General features: G+C 46.5%; 1 protein-coding gene across 1 annotated transcript in view; it reads right to left on the reverse strand.

Moving 5' to 3' along the window:
• LOC309552294 (long-chain fatty acid transport protein 2-like) overlaps positions 1-15042 on the reverse strand; it is a 179278-nt gene that overhangs the window by 12915 nt on the left and 151321 nt on the right. Inside the window, exon 9 of the mRNA XM_082253189.1 lies at positions 8990-9120. Within this exon, the coding sequence (XP_082109315.1) occupies positions 8990-9120 (131 nt within the window). The remainder of the gene's footprint in view (positions 1-8989; positions 9121-15042) is intronic.

Genomic DNA, 15042 nt, shown 5'->3' on the forward strand with positions numbered 1-15042 from the left:
CTGGTTAGGGAGAATCAATGCAGTTAAGATGACACTCTTGCCACGTATTCTTTATTTTTTCCGGTCGCTCCCAATCCCGGTGCGGAAATCCCACATTAAAAACTTACAAGGACACATCTTTAAATTTATCTGGGGAACGAAGGGATATAGAATTAATAGACTTACGCTTCTACGCTCCCGGAAACAGGGGGGCTTAGGAGTTCCGGACCTTTGGAAATATTATCTGGCAGCACAGCTGACTCAGTTTTCCGTCATTTATTCCAGAGGGGGGAAGCCTGACTGGTACTTTATGGAACGCCAAGCAGTCCCTTGACACACCATTGACTACCTGCTTTGGAGACCTGCTCGAGCCCGCCCCCCGGTGCTGGCCCCTACTCTTTCACATTCTTTATCCATCTGTGATCGCATACACAAAACGCATAAAGTTACTTCGCCTTGGGCTCCCCTCACTCACCTATTCCATAATCCGGCCTTCCCTCCAGGTGAAGACATAGGGGCATTTAAATGGTGGACTGACAAAGGCATGTACAGAATTGGCCACTTTTAGGATAGCTTGGGTCCTATCACTCTTTCTCATTGTACCACAAAGTTGAAGATGCCGCCTGTAGAGAAATTCCGTCTTACCCAAATTTCGCACTTTATTAACTCTCTTAGGTCCAAATTCTCTGAACCCCTACGGGTAACGCCTTATGATAGTGGTGTGCTCAAATTTCTGATGTCAAGGGGGAATCTCCCTCATTTACGCTCTACTGAACGATGCACAAACCAAATCTGTCTATATGTTTAAATGGGAGCAGGACCTCAAATTAGACTGGGACCTCTCTGACTGGCACGCTAATGTTGGGCGCTCTTTCTGGGATATTCATAATATTGGCCTCATGGAAGCTAATCTTAAAGTTATTTTGAGGTGGTACATGGTGCCGGCCAGATTGGCCACCATCTTTCCCTCCACATCCCCTACCTGCTTCCGGGGATGTGACCTGGCTGGCACCATTCTCCACATCTTTTGGGAATGCCCCAAACTCAGGTCGTTTTGGCAGCGCATTTACGGTATTGTTCGTTGGATTTCTGGTCGCACGTTGCATCCATCTCCTGCTGAAGTCCTGTTTAGCCAACGCATCCCTAAGCTCCCTAAACACACCCAATCCCTCATTTTCTACATCTTCCTCGGTGCCAAGATGGCGATAGCCAGGCAGTGGAAGATGCCTTCGGTTCCACTCCGCTTGGCTAAGGGTAAAATTTCGTGGATAATGGCACAGGAGAAGATGTATAGTATTCTGGACGAATCCAGAGAAAAGTTTGAAAGGATCTGGGAACCCTGGGCAGCATACATGAATGTTACTATTTGATGTTTTCTTTGCACTGGACAGTGGGGTAACCCCTTTTTTTTTTTTTTTTCCTTTTACCTCCCATTACCCTGTTGCCAATTTGTCTCACAGTGTCTTCAGGAACCGGTCCGCAGGAACCTCCTTCCCCCCTTTTTGCATTCCCTTCTCTTTTCTTTCTTCTTACTTCATAGGCTGTCTGCCTTCTTTCTTCTCTTTTTCCTTTTTCTATTCTTTGCCTGTTCAACTCTTAGTTTTACTGTACTTATAGCCAACTGTTGATGATCCGAATTGTTTAGTTCTCTAGGAAGTGGTTTGGAGACTATGTTTTCTATTTTGGTGGAGCTTTCATCGTACCTTTACACACCTGTAGTTGGGGCCCCGTGCCTCTTTCATCTAGGGTTGGTAGATGGCATTCTTGTAGGTTGTTCTCCCTTGAAGTTTTTTTTTTTTTTTTTTGGGTCACTATACCATTTTGCAGTTCACACGTGGGGTGCCTCTTCCGAGACACAGTTTGCTCCCTTTAGGGGTGTCTTGGGTGGGGGCTCCCTACGGTTTTGGGGGCTATGCCCTGCACTTACTAGATAGTGACCACCTTTTGTTCTCTTATAGCACGTAGGTTTGTCTACTTTTCTCATGACTTAACCCTAGATGTTTTAGTAGCATTGAGGGCTGGGTATCCACCTGCTACAGTTGACCTCCACTTTTCAACTATTATTTGTTGTAAAATAGCCTTCACTCTTGTACCACTTCCATTGTTATTTGTCTTTGTTACTCTCTAATAAAAATCTATTGAAATAAAAAAAAAAAAAAAATCAATTTTTCTCTGTCGCTCATTGACAGACGTAGTCTTCGTTGATTAATAACAACTCGGGACGTCCCAAAGCAGTACCACAAATGAGGGGTGGGCTAACAGAAATCAAAATCCAGAAGGCCCAACCGGAGCCAACCAGAAGCATCAAGGACTCATCGAGCAAAAAGATGAGACCTAAGTGAAAAACCCAACAAACCCTTGAGATAGACCAACAGTCTCCTCAGATTGCGGCCTGCAGAACCTTGCGGCCAAAAGAGGCATCTGACGATGCCATCACATCAACTTTATAAAATGATGTAAAGGTATGAACCGACGATCAAGTCATCGCCTTGAAAACCTGGATCGCTGACGCCTGATGGCGGGAGACCCAGGAAACACTAGGCGCCCGAGTAGAATGCGCCTTAACAGGGAACGGGGGATTCCGACCCTTAATAGAATAAGCCTGTACCACCGTCTGACTGGTCCATCTAGATATGGTCGCGGCAGACACAGGCAACCCCCTTCTAGGGCTATCCGTGATCACAAAAGGTGAGTTCGTCTTAAGAAACAAGTTCGTAGTAGTCAAGTGTACCCTGATTGTCTGAACCCCATCAAAGGAGTGTAATCCCAAGGATGGCTAGTCTTAGGACACGGGGAAGGTAACACAATATTTTTATTCAGATGAAAACTCTGAAAACCACTTTAGGAAGGAAGGATGGATTCGGAAGAAGAACCACCTTATCCCTATGAACCACCAGATATGGGGAACGACAAGATAATGCGGCCAGTTCTGACACCCTGCGTGCAGAAGTAATGGCCACCAAGAAGGCCACCTTCTGGGATAATGTAAGCAAGGGGATCTCCCTAATATCTTCAAAGAGAAGTTTCTGAAGAACCGACCACACTAAATTAAGATCCCAGGCGGTAAGGGTGCACGCACTGGCGGAGCCAGATGTCGCACCCCCTGGAGGAAATTCCGCACCAAGGAATGATTAGCCAAAAGTTTCTGAAAGAAGATTGCTAACACTGAAACCTGACCCTTGATGTGCTCAAGGACAGTTTCTGCTCTACCCCTTGTTGCAGACAGACCAAGATTCGGGTCACCGAATAGGTATGTGGGGGAAATCCAAGAGATTCACACCACGCAATATAAGACTTCCATGTGCTGGAAGTCGCTTTCCTTGCTTTAACTAGAGGTAGGAATAACTGAAGCTGACACTCCCTTGTCCTTCAGTACCTGGGTCTCAATGGCCAGGCCATTAAGCCAGCGATAGTAAAACAAGATGGAAGATCGGTCCCTGAGACCGCAAATCCTCCCTGAGAGGAAGTCTCCAAGGAGCGTCTGCGACTAGCCTCACCAAGTCGGCGTACCAGGCTCGACGAAGTCAGTCCGGAATTTCCAGAATAACTGGAATTCCCTCCACCTCTATCCTGCGAAGAAGTTCCCGCAGTAACTTGAGAGGATGGAAGGCATGCCGTAGCTGATACTGCCCCCACGGGGCGATCAGCGTTTCTGCTGCGTCCGCTAGAGGATCGCGGGTGCGAGCTACAAACCTCCGCACCTTCCTGTTGAGCCAAGGTGCCAACAGATCCACATCCGGGGTGCCCCAATGAAGGGACAGCTAGTGAAAAACCTCTGGATGAAGAGGCCATACCCCTCGATCCAGAATCTGATGGCTGAAATAATCTGCCTGCCGATTTCCCACCCCCGGAGTAAACACTGCGGGGAGACCTGGAACAAACCGTTCCGTCAAATGAAAGATGCTAGTCGTTTCGATGGCCACCAGGACACTCTAAGTGCCCCTTTCTTGACATAAGTCACGACCGTGGCATAGTGCGATTGGATCCGAATCGGGCTGCTCTAGAGCTGCTCGGTCCAGTAAATCAGACAAAATCTGATCGCTCTCAGTTCCGATACCCTATTGGTAACCTGGATGCTATCGGAAGTAATGACTTCCCCTGGTTAAGCATCGGAGACTTCCTGGTCCGCTCGCTCAACCGGATCCGATTGTCCAGGAAATCGGAATTCTGATTCCATTAGAAAAAAATCTCCTTCAGGAGAATTCGGGTATGAGACTGGGTATACGGTACTGCCTCTAAGAAGGCCACCATCAGTCCCAGCCAATTGACGGACAGCAACATCCGAATCGTTGACTGAACCTTCTGGAGTTTCTCCGCAAGGAGAAACTTTCTTGCCCAGGATGTATCCAACATTAGGCCCAGATAGTTCAGTCTCCTGGTGGGAACCAGGGATGATCTTTGGGAAAGCGAAGAAAACGCTGATGTCCTGCGATGATGGGGATATAAGGATAGGCATCCTAGATGTCTATGGACGCCAGGAAATCCCCCTGATGCAGGGAGGCCACCACTGTTCGGATGGACCCCATCTTTCCCCAAGTCCAGAAATTGGACGCACCTTGCCCTCTTTCCTGGGCATTGTGAACAGGTTCGAATAGAACCCCTGAAACCGTTCAATGTTAGAAGGGAAGGATCGCACCGGTGGAAGTGATCGAAACTCGATCCTGTATCCTGACCGTATGACCTTCCTTTAAAGAGGGATTCCTCAAACGGATAGCGTCTAGCCATGCGTTTGGAAATAACAGGGGTTCGTTTCAAAACGACCCCATTTGAGTAAAGGAAAATCCTTCGCCCTTTTGGTAGGCTAACAAGTACCAAAAAGGAATCTCAGTCTCAGCTACCTCTGCCGGTGTAACCTCAAGACTAAAGGTTTCCCGGACGGACACAACTAGTGCATCCACCACTCTTGTGCTATGGCGGAGGCAGAAACGTTCTCTTCACTGCTGAGGAGACATTACCTGAGACAGCCCCATAAGAGGGACCTGCAGATGCATTGACCAGCTCCGAATCCGTATCTGAAGTATCAGATAAAAAATAGGGGTAAGCGGGGGTCACTTCTTGACCCCCGTCCCTGACAGGCCACCTCCACCCGGGATACCAAAGACTCCAAAACTGCCGAAAATGCATTAAAAACAAGTGGGGTACTGGAGGGTCCTGCGGCCACCTTGAGGGGATCAGGTGGGGATACCTATGCGGCAGAGTCAATGATTATACAAGACATTTGCCAGCGACAAAAAAATGACAAAGTAAAAAACTTTTTTTTTTTTTTTGTAATCCCCCAGCGCAACAGCGCCCCTCAGTGTTACCTGCCTTTTTGGACCCCACAGAGAGAGAGAGAGACCCCAAGGCTCATCCCTGATGCACAGAAGTTTTCTATCAGCTTGCTCAGTGCTGTCCTGTTACAGACAGGAAGTCTTTGGCCCTTTTTCCTGGGTAAAGGAGGCGGTTCTGCCCCTTAACACGCCTTCCGGCGCCTCCCCCTGGCTCCACGAGGTGTTTGGTCACCTCAAACATGGCCGCCCCCATGCTGGAGACACGAGGCTACGCCAATATGGCGGCCTCGTGCGATCTGCCAGACAATGGCGGCGGCCTGTACAGGATTCTATGTTCGCCTGCGGGAGTATCTCAGCCCCACAACCTTCACCCTGATGGTGATAAGCCTGGCCGGCGGTACCGGACCCTGGCGCGCGGTCCGTGGGCCATCGGAAGGCAGCTCTCTGCCCTTGCTGGAGGAATGGCGATCTGGACTGCAGTGATTCAGGCATAGGCATCGCCCTGTGAACACCTCTGACAGGTAAGATACCCTTGCTTCATTAGTAATGCCCATTCTAGTACTGCCACTGACTTCAGTCACCTTTACAGTTTTAAAATGACATTAGATAGTCAGCTCCCAAACCAAGCCTCCTGGTTTCTGTTCACAAAAATCACACTCAAATTGGAGGATCTGTGACCTGTTATAGGATAGAGGGGAAACCCATCCTACCATTCCAGAGAGGGGCCCGCGTTCACCACAAACCCGTCAGGGGGAAAGGGGGAACATACTACTCACCATACCGGAACCAGGCGGGCGCCACTCCTGACAGAACCCCTCTCCACCGGGGTGGGGGGGCTGTCGACCAGTACGGACGCCGTGACTCTTGGTCATTGGCGTTCAAGCGAGACGTTTAACTCGCAGGGTCAGTCCCCGTCCAGTGGGACTATGTCGCGGCTGACCCAGCGTGGAGCTATGGCCTGCACGCGCTCGTAGGCTGAACTGGGGTGACCACTGGATCTCAACATCCAGCCCGTCGCCCAGTTACAGCTTGCTTGCTTGAAGATCTCACAGGAACACCGGAGAAAAAAGCTGTCTAAAAAAAAATCTTTCTAAGAAAAAAATCCTGCCAGGACCGAAGATCCTAGCAAGGCATCTAGGTCCTTACTCCTAACTAGACAGAAAAAAACTGATTTGCTAGAGCAGGAAGTGAGAGGATATACCCTCTGGGACTGCCCCTAGGGTGTGGCCAGAACATTTTCTTTCCTGTCTAGTCCTACTCCTGTAGAGGGCAGTATAACCCGAGTTGTTATTAATCAACGAGGACTACGTCTGTCAATGAGCGACAGAGAAATACTTGTTTACTGGCTGTGCAGGAGTGGGGAACCCTGTCATCTGCAAACCCTATGGGGGTAGTGCTACATTCATTTTATTACCATTGCTTTGTAAATTTGTTTGTGTGTGTGTGTGTGTGTGTTTTTTTTTTTTTCCTTTCCTTAAAATTGTCTTTTTTGTAACATTCTGCTAAAACTTGTGAATTAGTTGACTGCTTGGACCTTGAAGAAGGGGTCCTCCAAAAGCTTGTCCTGAATAATTGTATGTTAGTGCAAATTAAAATAGTGTCACAGACAGTACTCAATTCTTTTTATGAGAGTTAATAAACTACTACACTTAGTTGGTGGCACTGATTCTCTTTCCTTTTCCCTTACATACAGTAAAACTTTAAGCCATTTTGTTAGCACCATAAATATCTTAGACCCCATTCACACTTGTGTGATTAGGAATCGTTCAATGAATCTGAACGACATTGACTTTTTTATTATTAATCAGCAGATGCACTTTCAGTGTTCCTCTTCTTGAATCCCTCTTCTGGGGAGATACAGTTCATTGAGGGAACCATGAACGCCAACATGTACTATGACATACAAGCAGAGCATGATCCCCTCCCTTAGGAGACTGGGCTGCAGGGCAGATTTCCAAACACCTAATGACCCCAAACACACCTCCAAGAAGACCACTGTTTTGCTAAAGAAGCTGAGGGTAAAGGTGATGGAATGCCCAAGCATGTCTCCAGACCTAAACCCTTTTGAGCATCCGTGGGGCATCCTCAAATGGGGGGTGGAGGAACACAAGGTCTCTAACATCTACCAGCTCTGTGATGTCATCATGGAGAAGTGGAAGAGGACTCCAGTTGCAACCTGTGAATCTCTGGTGAACTCCATTCCAGTGCTGGAAAATAATGGTGGCCACACAAAATATTGACCCTTTGGGCCCAATTTGGATATTGCAACTTAGGGGTGTACTCATTTTTGTTGCCAGCGGTTTAGACATTAATGGCTGTGTGTTGAGTTATTTTGAGGGGACAGCAAATTACACTGTGATACAAGCTGTACACTCACTGCTTAACATTGTAGCAAAGTGTAATTTCTTCAGTGTTGTCACATGCAAAGATATAAAATATTTACAAAAAATGTGAGGGCTTTACTCACTTTTGTGAGATACTGTGTGTGTGTGTGTGTGTGTGTGTGTATGTATGTATATATATATATATATATACACACACACAGTTTTTTGGGGGGTTTTTTACTGTTTAATCCCCCCACAGAATGGGAGCTACCATTTGAGCATGCAATGCCAGTTAAGGTGATTGTAAATTCTCGTGGTTTTTTAAAAAAAATAATAACAAACATTAAATACTTTCCTTCTCAGTTGGTTTTGCACAGAGCAGCCCGGATCTTCATATTCTTGGGTCCCTCTTCGCTGCTCCTGGCCCCTCCTTCCTGTCGAATACCCCCACAGCTAGCAGCTTGCTATGGGGGCAGAAGAAAGGTTTGCACCACTCAAGGGGGACCATAAAATGCTCTACCGCTGTAGGGGGAGCCAGGTAAGGCTGCTTGTGGAGAGTTGCTATGGGTTCACCCGAGCCAAGCTGCATCTTTGTGTATCCATTCAGACACGAAACTGCCGCTCGGCCGACCTCCCTCTCTCTCCTGATTGGCTAACTGACTTTGATTGACAGCAGCGGGAGCCAATGGCGCCGCTGCTGTGTCTGTGTCTCAGCCAATTAGGAGGGAGAGTCCGGGGACCGGGATGGCCAAGGGACTAGTGGACATTGCTGGATAGAGATGGGGCTCAGGTAAGTATTAGGGGGTGCTGGGGAGGCTGCTGCACACAGAAGGCTTTTTATATTAAGGCATAGAATGCATTAAGATAAAAAAAGCCTTATGACTTTACAACTCCTTTAAGTGAACCTCTTAGGACTATTTTACACTGTAAGCCTCTAAAGTCTAAACCATAAGTATAAAGATCCAAATTGCACACTGCAGCTGTCAAACGCTTGTTTTACAGGTGTTTGACGTTTCTTTTTTCCTGCCCCTAAACGCCTATCTATGTTAGACTATGTGTCCATGCTCACATAGGCATTTACGGGTGTTTAGAGGCAGGGATATTTAGGAGCAGAAATCTGAATGCACCAAAATCGTGTTCAGGAAAGGAGCATTTGGGCAGAACAAATGCCTGACACGTGTAAATGAGCCTAAATGCTAGGCGTTTTAGCAATTACATTTTCTGGCCAGTGAAATGATTGAACGCCCAAGTGCTTGACACGCCTGAATGCGTCTGAACACACTTAACAAATTCTGCTTTAGGCGAGTTTTTAACCATTGCTTTTCTCCTGTCTGGAGAAAAGTGTTCATAAGAGCCTAGTGTGCCTAGAGGGCTTAGGAAGATCAGTAAGTTGCATGCTGCTAAAAAAATTCTCACCTGTATTCTGACAAAACGAGGCCTGGCATAGCTGGGAAGATGATTTGCAACTTTTGCATATAGTTTTTTACCATCGAATGATCTGCCTTCCCTTAGTTTAATTGATGCCATTCCAATTCTTCCTTCGTGATCTGAAAATCATGTTCATATTTAGAATAACACTAAAATATCCATTACGTACAACTAGTCACCTTTATTTAACCTTTCTGTTAAATTAGAATCCTTATAGTTTAAACAAAGATCAGTTGTGTACCAGCTCCTATCTAATTAAAACGTATACATTCTTTATTGCTTTTCTGGAAAGGAAACCTCACATAACATAAGAGAAGACATGAGATAACTAACCACACTGATAGTACACATCAACTTATACTCTACCTGTTTATAATATCCCCATACTTCTTCAATCTGTAAACTGATTGATTTGCCTTGAACACTTAAAATGTACTATAAATACTATCCTTGCTAATGTTCTTTCTTAACCACCTGCCAACCGCCCTATAGCGGATTTACTGCTACATGGTGGCAGTTCTGTGCAGAATCATGCATACAGTATATACGTGATTCTGCATTTTCACATGCACGCTGATCATCGAGGAGATACAGGATGAAGCTCTTCATATGTAAACAATGCAGAGCTCCATCCTGTCAGCAGGGATGTGATGTTTTTTTCCCCCCTGCAAAGCAGGGAATAGAATCCAGCACATCCCTTAGTAAAAACACCACACCGTGTACACTTAAACATTGGCTGGGCAGTGGGCACACATTTAACCCTTTGATGCCCTAGATGTTTAACCCCTTCCCAGCCAGTGTCATTAGTACAGTGACTGAATATTTTTAGCACTGATCATGGGTATTAGTGTCACTGGTGGGGATGGGCCGAACACTACCCTGTTCAGTTCACACCAGAACACCTTGAACAGGGAAAAAGTTCTAGCAAACTTGCGAACTCTATTAAAGTCTATGGGACATGAACATGAAAAATAAAAAGTCCTCATTTAAAAGGCTTATATGCAAATAATTTCCATAGAAAATGTATGAGGACCTGGGTACTGCCATGGGGGACATATATCAATGCAATTTTTTTTTTAAAACAGTGTTTTTTAAAGGAGCGGTTTAATTTTAATGATGCCTAAAGTTAAACAATAAAAATGAAAAATTCCTTTAAATGTCGGTTTTGGGTGGTCCCCTTAGTTTGCCTGTAAAGTGGCGCATCTGTACGATGTATAGAGCCTGCTGCAGCAATACTGATATTTCTAAAGGAAAAAAAAATAATTTAAACTTACTCGCGGCTGTAATGTATTTCCGGCTCCCGGAAGTACAGATAAAAAAAAACGGCGTGCAGCCCCCCCCCCCCCCCCAAAGAACCTTGTCCCCATGTTGATGGGGACAAGGACCTCTTCCCGACATTCCTGGGCTGTGGTTGTCGGGGTCTGCAGGTGGGGGGCTTATCGGAATCTGAAAGCCCCCTTTAGCATCGTACCCCTACCCATTCACCAAAAAAGTGTTAAAAAATAGGAAACAGTTTTTGACTAATCCTTTATTAAAAAAGAAAAAAGAAAAAAATAGTGTCCCTCGATGTAAATCCATCGTCAATCATGACGCCCACCTAGAAACAAAAAGTAGAAAAAATAAATGCTCCACCTCGAGAGGCCTACCGGCATCTGCCTCCTTTTCGCTTTAACAGTTCTTATATAGGCAAGGGACGGGGCCACATGGCTACATCACCCAGTGGCACCGCCCCTTCTGACGTCATGCAATGTACAAAGGGGCGGTGCCACCATGTGATGTAGCCAGGTGGCCCCGCACCTTGCCTATATAAGAACTATCAAAGCGGAGAGGGGGCAGACAGCAGGAGGCCTCCCAAGAGGTGAAGGCAATTTTTTCTCTCTATTTTTCGGGTCCGGCGGGCGTCGTGATTAACGATGGATTTACATGGAGGGCCACTATTTTTTTTCTTTATCTTTTTTATTGAAGGACTTGTCAAAAACTGTTTCCTGTGGTATTACTTTTTGACACTTTTTTGGTGAATGGGTAGGGGTATAACTTACTAGATTCCCATAAGCCCCCCACCCGCAGACCCCAACAACCACAGGCCAGGTTTGTCGGGAAGAGGCCCCAGTGCTCATTTCCTGGCCTGCCAAGCTGCATGCTCAGATAAGGGTCTGGTATGGATTTTGAGGGGGACCCTACGCCAATTTTTTTTTTTAAATTTGGCGTGGAGTTTCCCTTAAAATCCATTCCAGAGTCAAAGGGCCTAGTATGGATTTTTGAGGGGACCTCATGCCATTTTTTTCTTAATTCCGTCATGGGGCCCTTAAAAGCCATACCAAACCCAAAGGGTCCCCCCAAGCTGTTTTTACCCCAATTTTCTTTCATTTACATTTTTTTTACAATTATTTTTTTAAATTCAGCTCTCAGCAGGGAAGCCTTAACAATCTATTGACTGTCGCTCGGAGGGCAAACACCCCGCTAAGTGCCAAGAAATTTCAGGTGTTAGGCAAATACCTGAATGGACAATGTTCAAGTCAAACTTATGCTTGTCCCAAATCGTTCACCCATCCCCCTAGTGTTGCCTGAACACTGTAAACCCTCACAGTTCCTATTCCTGGGCACAGGAATGGGCCCTGCTGTTAAAAGTTGGAAAGAAAAATTCAAATTACATGCACCTGTCAAACAGGTGCAAAAAAATTGGGCCTTGGGTGTTGGTGGTGCCTGAACACTGTAACCAAGTGTTTCTCGGGTGGGGGAGTCAGGAGAGAATAGTACTGGAGGTCCAGGAGAGAATAGTATGGGGGGGGGCAGCAGAGAATAGTACAGTGGGGCCAGGAGATAATAGTACAGGGAGGCCAGGAGACAATAGTACAAGGGTGGGGGGACGAGGAGAGAATAGTATGGGAGAGCCAGGACAGAACAGTACAGGGGGGCCAGGAGAGACCAGTACAGGGTAGCCAGGAGAAAACAGTACAGGGGGGCCAGAAGAGAATAGTATGGGGGGCAGGAGAGAAAAATATAGGGGGGCCAGGAGAGAATAGTATAGGGGGCCCAGGAGAGAAATGGATAGGGCTTATCAATTTCTCTCCTGGGCCCCTATACTATTCTTTCCTTTCCCCCCTATACTATTCTCTCTTGGCCCCCCTGTACTATTCTCTTCTGCCCCCCCTGTACTAGCCTCTCTTGCCCCCACTGCACTATTCTCTCCTGGCCCCCCTATACAGTTCTCCCCTGGCCTCCCTATACTCTTCTCTCCTGGCCTCCCTATACTGTTCTCTCCTGTCCCCCCTGTCCCCCCTATACTGTTCTCCCCTGACCCCCCGTACTATTCTCTCCTGGCCACCCAGTACTGTACTCTCCTAGCCACCTTGTACTGTTTCCCCTGCCCCTCCCCATACTATTCTTTCCTGGGCCCCCCCTGTACTGTTTCCTCCTCACTTCTTCTAATGTTCTCTCCTGGCCCTCCTGTACTGTTCCCTCCTGGCCCCCCTGTACTTTTCTCTCTTGATCCCCCTGTACTATCCTCTCCTGGCCACCCTTTACTGTAGTATAATAGTTAACCACTTGCCGACCGCCGCACGACTATTTACTGCGGCGGTCAGGTCCTCACAGGCAAAGCGACGTAGTATTACGTCGCTAGCCTGTGAGGCTTCTAGGGAGCAAGCGTGCGCCGCCGGAGGCGCACTCCCGCGCGGTCAAGGACCCCCCCGCACGTGTGCCCGGCGGACCTGATGTCCGCCGGGCACTCGCGATCATCCGTTACACCGGAAGAAAGGCAGGCGGCTGATGTAAACAAAGCCGCCTGTCATTCTTCCCTGTGTAAGAATGGAGATCAGACGGTTCTACTATGTATCACAGTTAGAAGCACGCCCCTAGGACACACTTAACCCCTCCCTCTCCAATACAGTTAACTCCTTCACTGCCAGTGTCATTTTTACAGTAACAGTGCATATGTATAGCACTGATTACTGCAGTAATGTCACTGGTAACCCCAAAAGTTTCAAAAATGTCAGTCAAGGGTCCGATCTGTCCGCCGCAATGTCGCAGTCCTGCAAAAAAAAAATCGCAGATCGCCGCCATTACTCGTTAAAAAAAAACAACAAAAATGACAAAAATCTTTCCCTTTGTTAGTAAACGCGATCACTTTTGCGCAAACCAATCAAAATACGCTTTTTGCGATTTTTTTTACCAAACATATGTAGCATAAAACAAATTGGCTGAAATTGTTAAAAAATTTAGATTTTTACATTTTTTTGGGGGAATTTCATATAAAAAAATGTGAAAAATATTGTTATAATTGCAAAATTGATGCTATTTTTTTGTTTATAGCGCATGATCAAAAAATCGCACAGGTGATCAAATACCACCAAAAGAAAGCTCTGTCTGTGGGGAAAAAAGGACGTCAATTTCGTTTAGGTACAGCGTCGCACGGCCGCGCAATTGTCCATTAAATTCACGCAGTGCCGAATCGCAAAATAGGCCCTGGTCAAGAAGGGGGTAAAATCTTCCGGGGCTTAAGTAGTTAATAGTAAACTATTATACTGTTAATAGTATAGGGGCCCATCTGCGACTCTGCTCACCACAGGAGCTTTCGCACCGCTCAGTAACAGCCCAGTATGTGGATAGTTTCCATACACATCACAAGATCACCGCAGGGGTTCCAGCTGACTGTATACCACCTGTCATCATCTGGGAATCTCTCCTCGTTACTGCGCAGACAGATGCTGGACTTTCTACATGTAAGTTGCTATTAATAAAGACATTGTTTTTAAATTTCCTTGTGACCTGGCGCCCTTGCTTTCTTCTTTCTACATGTTCGGAGGGATTACTCACCTCTTCCAGGAGCTGCTGGTCCTAACAGTTTCCCATTTCTTGGATTTTTTAATACTTTTCCATCAGAAGCTGTTTCATTCATTTATTCCATATGGACACTTCACAGTGAAGCTTGATGTTTTATAGACGAGGTTTTGATTTCGCTTCACCCATGTAATTTTACCATTTATCTATTTGTGAGTATGGCATTTTTTCATCAATGTTGTGGCAGTGAGCGCTGACTCATCGATCTAGGTCGCTGAATTTTGTTTGTTCCTATACTATTCTCTCCTGGCCCTTCTGTACTTTTCCCTCCTGGCCCCCCTTTACTTTTCTCTCCTGATCTGCATGTACTATTCTCTCCTGGCCACTCTGTACTTTTCCCCCCTGCTCCCATACTATTTCCCCCCCCCCCTGTACTATTCTCTACTGGTCCCCCTGTGCTATACAGTTCTCTCCTGCCCCCCCCCCCCCTCCTCGTACTGTTTCCTCCTCACCCCCTGTACTATTCTCTCTCCTGGCCCCCTGGTAATGTTCCCTCATGGCCCCACCTGTACTATACAGTTAACTCCTGCCCCCCCCTTACTATACAGTTCTCTCCTAGCCCCCCTGTACTATACAGTTCCCTCATGGCCCCCCTGTACTGTGCTGTGCCCTCCGTACTATGCTGTGTTCTTCCCCTCCCTTATTTACTGTTCCCTCTGGAATCCCCTGTGCTCTGCCCTGCTGACCCCCTGTACACTGCTTGTCTTATGTTTGACCCAGATTTGAGCATCTGTACAAAAAAAGCAAGCACAAGTTTCACATTAGGAGGTAAGTTTTAATATTTATTCTATTGCTTAATGCTATTTCTAAGAATATTTGTTTTTATATCTACAGCTCACTGATCACACCGATGTTCCGTGAGCTGTAGATATAAAAAAGATTTCAGGTGTTCGCCGAGCTCTCAGCTTTTTCGCCAGGGGTTCCTCGCAGGTAAAAAGCTTAAGAAACACTGCTGTAACCCCTCACAGTTACTCTTGCTGGGCACAAGAATGGGCCCTGCTGTTAAAAATTAGAAAAAAAAATAAATGAAATGACATGCACCTGTCAAACAGGTGCAGAAAAATTTGGCCTTGGGTGTTGGTGAAGTCTGAACAGTGTAACCCCTCACAGTTACTCTTGCTGCACCTGTCAAACTGGTGCAGAAAAATCGGGCCTTGGGTGTTGGTGAAGCCTGAACACTGTAACCCCTCACAGTTACTTTT

The sequence above is a fragment of the Pelophylax lessonae genome (genome assembly GCF_965119305.1).
Source record: "Pelophylax lessonae genome assembly, chromosome: 4".
Taxonomy (NCBI): domain Eukaryota; kingdom Metazoa; phylum Chordata; class Amphibia; order Anura; family Ranidae; genus Pelophylax; species Pelophylax lessonae.